Source organism: Centropristis striata, chromosome 2, assembly GCF_030273125.1.
Source record: "Centropristis striata isolate RG_2023a ecotype Rhode Island chromosome 2, C.striata_1.0, whole genome shotgun sequence".
NCBI classification, from domain to species: Eukaryota; Metazoa; Chordata; class Actinopteri; order Perciformes; family Serranidae; genus Centropristis; species Centropristis striata.
The window spans coordinates 1107825-1113272 of record NC_081518.1 but is presented as its reverse complement, the minus strand read 5'-3'; the positions used below and the strand labels follow the sequence as shown (position 1 = coordinate 1113272).

The following is a 5448-nucleotide window of genomic DNA, read 5'->3' as shown; positions in this document are numbered from 1 at the left end:
CAAGCAGCGCCACTAACATCAGCTAGCCGCTAGCATCAGCTAGCCGCTAGCATCAGTTAGCTGCTAGCATCAGTTAGCTGCTAGCATCAGTTAGCCGAGTTAGCCGCTAGCATCAGTTAGCTGCTAGCATCAGTTAGCTGCTAGCATCAGTTAGCCGAGTTAGCCGCTAGCATCAGTTAGCTGCTAGCATCAGTTAGCCGAGTTAGCTGCTAGCATCAGTTAGCTGCTAGCTTTCGCTAATGACCAAATTTCCCAACAAAGAAATAAGAGTTATCAGAACTATTGTCCCTTGTTGTGAACCCCAACTTAAAGATATAAGTAACAACAACTCACCAACTTGTTTTTGAGCAGACAACTGGCTTCCTTTGTTGTGCTAACTTACATTATTGCCCTAAATGTCAATAATTTATATTTCCAAGTTTCACCAACTTAAATCACTGTTTTAGGCCAAAAAACACAAGTTGTCTTTGTTGCAGTGAGCTGGTTGCTGGTTGGCCTGCAGACTGTCTCACTGAGCCTGATTGCAGCAGGTGTGTGTGTCTCTGATTCTCTGATTGTGGAGCTGAAGGTCTGCAGGTTGCTGCTGCAGGTTGCTCTCCAACATCTCCTCACACTTTTGGATACTTTAACTCTTTCAACCCATTAGTTGTTTAGTCCTGATGTCCAGTCTGCACCATGTCGCTGTGAGGAAACATGTTTCCAACTCTTAATTCATCAGCTTCTGACGCGTCCAGCAACCTGTCAGCTGTGGTAGATGTTGCTGCTGTGGACCACCATCGCTCCATCAAAGTGTGCATCATAATCGTCCTGGGGGTGATGATCACGCTGGGGAACGTGGCGGTGCTCCTGGTGATCTCCTCCAGCGTGGCCGGCTGGTCCAGGAACCACCGCTACTTCCTGCTGTCCCTGACGGCAGCAGACTCGGCCTTCGGCCTGCTGCTGATGCCCCTGAACCTGTGGGTGAGTCTTCTGAAGGACCACCCTGGAGGTCCTGGAGGTCCTGGAGGTCCGGATGCTCTCTGTCACCTGGTGGCCTTCTGCAACTCCACCGTGTCCTCCACCTGCATGTACAGCCTGGCCTCCATCAGCCTGGAGCGCTACGTGGCGGTGTTCTACCCGCTGCAGTACTCCTCCCTGATGACCAGGAGGAGGACTCTGCTCCTCATCTCCTTCTCCTGGTGCTTCCCTCCGGTCCTCCTGGCACCCATCTCCTTCCCGGACGGCATCATGGAGGTCCACTTCTCCAGGGCGTCGCTGGTGTGTAACCCGGCCTACTCCACCAACGTGGGCTACTCCCTGAGCCTGACGGGGCTCATCTTCCTCCCCTGCTCCGCCATCATGACCTTCTCCAACCTGAGGGTGTGGTGCGCCGCCAGGAGCCAGACGCTGCGGCTGCGGGAGTTATACGCCTGCGCGCGCCGCCGGAGACACAACGTGGCGTCCAGAGTTCTGGTTCCGGTCATGGCCGCCTACTACACCTGCTGGACGCCCTGCATGGCCGCCATGATCTACAACGGTGAGCAATCAATCAATCAATCAATCACTGCAAAACAACAGCAACACTAACAGGGTTCTAGGTTCTAGGCAGCATATATGAGGATATATACTTTTTGTGTATTTTTGTGGTGTTTTTTGTGTCTTTTTTTGTCATTCTACGTCTTTTGTGTGTTGTCTTTTTTTTTTTTGTCTTTTTGTGTCTCTTTTTGGCATTCTTCGTCTTTTGTGTCTTTTTCTGGTGTGTTTTTTGTCTTTATGTGTCTTTTTTTTGTGATTTTACGTCTTTGGTGTCTTTTTTTTTTTTGGTGTTTTTTTTGTCTTATTGTGTCTTTTTTGTGACTTTACATTTATTTTACTTCAATATAAGTGTTCTGCTTTACTAAAGAAGCCCCAGTCTGACCTTTAGTTTTTTGGTCATTTTGTGTTTTTTTACACAGCAACATCTCAAAAATTTAGAAGATTGTGAAAAAGTTCAATATTTTTTGTCAATTATTTCAGAAAGTGATAATACAGTTGGTATTTTGTGTCTCTTTTGGTAAATTTGTTTCTCTTTTTGGTCATTTTATGTCTTTTTTGTCATTTTATGTATATAATTTGTTATGTTGTGTCTCTTTTGGTAATTTAATGTCTTTTTTTTGGTCATTTTTGTGTCTTTTTAGTCATTTTTGTGTCTTTTTTTTTGGTCATTTTGTGTCTTTTGTTACACAGGTACATCTAAAAAAATTAGAATATTGTGAAAAAGTTCAATCATTAATCTAAGGGACAATGTTCAACCTGGGCTTTGTTGATAACAGTATTTTTCATAATGAAGTCACATTTCTTGGTTCAAGGGCAGCACAAGAACTCCTAAGTGAGTATTTAATTATCTACTAGATTAATTTCCCTTCCTTTCTTTATTAAATGTACATTTAACAGTCGTTTCCCCTCTAAACGTCTCCATCTACTCCAGCCACGACTCTGCTGAGAGAAATATCTGTCAGTTATTTCTGTCAGTCTGACCATGAATATAATCTGATCCCAGGCCAGTTGTATGACTCAGTCCTTTTGACTCTTTCTCATTTACCCCAATCACTTTGATCAATTGGTGATCAAAATTATTATTTTTGTGGACACAAAATGACCAAAAAGACATAAAATGACCAAAAAAACCTCAAACAAAATTACGAAAAATTACACAAAATGACAGAAAAAAACTAAATTACTTTTAAAAAGACATGAAATTACAAAAAAGGAAATTACCAAAACAGACACAAATTTACCAAAAAAGACATAAAATTACTAAAAAAGACATAAAATTACTAAAAAGAAGACAATTACCAAAAAAGACATATAATTAATAAAAAAAAGACAAATTACCAAAAAATACACAAAATTACCAAAAAATACACAAAATTACCAAAACAGACATAAAATGACTAAAAAAGACACAGAATTACCAAAAAAGACATAAAATTATTAAAAAAGACATAAAATTAATTAAAAAAGACAAAAATTACCAAAATAGACACAATTACTAAAAAAAAGACACAGAATTACAAAAAAAAAGACACAAAATGACTGAAAATATGGGGTGAAGTGTTCTTTAATCCGTTTTGTGTCACATATTTTTTAATCTAAGGGACAATGTTCAACCAGGGCTTTAACACAGTATTTTTCATAATGAAGTCACATTTCTTGGTTCAAGGGCAGCACAAGAATATAATCATGAATATAATCTGATCCCAGGCCAGTTGTATGACTCAGTCCTTTCTGACTCTTTCTATTTTACCCCGACCACGTGAAGTAATGAAGACAGAAAGTGGAGTCACAGCTGAGTATTTTTAGAAGTGAAGACCTTTTCAGTAATTCATCTGATAGGATGAAAATCCTGCTGAACGAAGCCGACAGTCTGAAGTTAAACTTCAAAGTCTTCTGCTGTCCAAACAGAGAGCTTCATTCCTCCAAATCTACCATTTAATTACTACTTTTATATCTGGAATATGAATGTTAAGTTGGTTTCATATCATGGCTGTTTAAAGGAAACACTGAGGCTCCGTTACATGAATACGGTCTGACGGTCTTGTGGATTATAAGAGTAGTGATAAAAAAAAAAAAGGTTTTTTATTCAAAAAGTAAGAAATGAAAACAAAAAAGGTGGATGTATGATGATCAAAAACAAGTTATTTGAGGAAAACCTGCAATACTGAATGATGAAATTAATTTATTGCAAAGATATAGAATATAAAAACTGAGTCGGGTCACTTTAGACCAGGGGTTTCAAACTGGCGGCCCGCGGGCCAATTGTGGCCCTCGTGAAAAAAAATGTGTATTTTTAAAAAAATAAGTTTGTGTGTCTTTTCTAAAGTAATTTAGTGTTCTTTCAGTCATTTTGTGTATTTTTGGTCATTTTGTGTCTTTTTTTTTATAATTTTGTGTCTTTTTTGGTATTTCTGTGTATTTTGTTTAATTTTGTGTCTTTTTTGTGTGTCTTTATTGGGTCATTTTGTTTCTTTTTTAAGTAATTTAGTTTTTTTTCTGTCATTTTGTGTCTTTTTTGGTATTTCTGTGTATCTTTTGTCTCATTTTGGTGTTTTTTTAAAAATAATTGTATCTTTTTTTGGTATTTATGTGTATTTTTTGGTCATTTTGTATCTTTTTTTTAGTAATTTTGTGTCTCTTTTGGTCATTTTGCCTCCAGCGGCCCCCAGGTAATTTGAGTTAGAGACCCCTGCTTTAGACCATGTTGTGCATCAAAGCGTTAACAATAATAATAACAATAATAATAATAATAATAATAATAATAATAATAATGCTAATCCTATAATACTAATAATCCTAATGTTGTGTGGCCCTCAGCGGTGTCCGGCAGCAGCGTCCCAGAGTGGTTAGAGTTTGTGGTGGTTTGGTTGCCGACGTCCAACGGGTTCCTCAACTGCATCTTCTACTTCTGGATCAACCGGAGCTTCAGGAGGAAGTTCTACCTGGTTCTCCAGAGGCCGGTCCTGGTGCTCTGCCCCGGGCTGGCCCGGACCCTCGGCTGCTCCCCAAAGACCCGGTTCGTCTCCGGGGTCCACGACAACAACAACAGCGTCCACGAGCGTTCCTCCAGCGTCTCCTCCACCTGCACGCTGCTGTCCCTGGCTTAGAACCAGACTAGAACAACGCTGCTGTCTCTGGCTTAGAACCAGACTAGAACAATCTGCTGTCTCTGGCTTAGAACCAGACTAGAACAATCTGCTGTCTCTGGCTTAGAACCAGACTAGAACAATCTGCTGTCTCTGGCTTAGAACCAGACTAGAACAATCTGCTGTCTCTGGCTTAGAACCAGACTAGAACAATCTGCTGTCTCTGGCTTAGAACCAGACTAGAACAATCTGCTGTCTCTGGCTTAGAACCAGACTAGAACAATCTGCTGTCTCTGGCTTAGAACCAGACTAGAACAACGCTGCTGTCTCTAGCTTAGAGCCAGACAAGAACAACGCTGCTGTCTCTAGCTTAGAGCCAGACAAGAACAACGCTGCTGTCTCTGGCTTAGAGCCAGACAAGAACAACGCTGCTGTCTCTGGCTTAGAGCCAGACAAGAACAACGCTGCTGTCTCTGGCTTAGAACCAGACAAGAACAACGCTGCTGTCTCTGGCTTAGAGCCAGACAAGAACAACGCTGCTGTCTCTAGCTTAGAGCCAGACAAGAACAACGCTGCTGTCTCTGGCTTAGAGCCAGACAAGAACAACGCTGCTGTCTCTGGCTTAGAGCCAGACAAGAACAACGCTGCTGTCTCTGGCTTAGAACCAGACTAGAACAACGCTGCTGTCTCTGGCTTAGAACCAGACTAGAACAATCTGCTGTCTCTGGCTTAGAACCAGACTAGAACAATCTGCTGTCTCTGGCTTAGAACCAGACTAGAACAATCTGCTGTCTCTGGCTTAGAACCAGACTAGAACAATCTGCTGTCTCTGGCTTAGAACCAGACT

At 41.2% G+C, this 5448-nt stretch overlaps 1 protein-coding gene across 1 annotated transcript; it reads left to right on the top strand.

Moving 5' to 3' along the window:
• Window positions 1-494: 494 nt before the first annotated feature.
• On the top strand, window positions 495-4673 carry zgc:162592 (uncharacterized protein LOC561993 homolog). Its single transcript, XM_059358033.1, has 2 exons — window positions 495-1516; window positions 4333-4673. Exons 1-2 carry the CDS (start codon window positions 694-696, stop codon window positions 4620-4622), a joined length of 1113 nt encoding a protein of 370 aa, XP_059214016.1. The 5' UTR covers window positions 495-693; the 3' UTR covers window positions 4623-4673.
• Window positions 4674-5448: the final 775 nt, after the last annotated feature.

Bases quoted from the DNA above. Each gene is read 5' to 3' on its own strand.
- zgc:162592 (XM_059358033.1), top strand. From the start codon at position 694: ATGTTTCCAACTCTTAATTCATCAGCTTCTGACGCGTCCAGCAACCTG. The intron at 1,517-4,332 runs GTGAGCAATCAA...TGTGGCCCTCAG, and splicing joins GGCCGCCATGATCTACAACG to CGGTGTCCGGCAGCAGCGTC.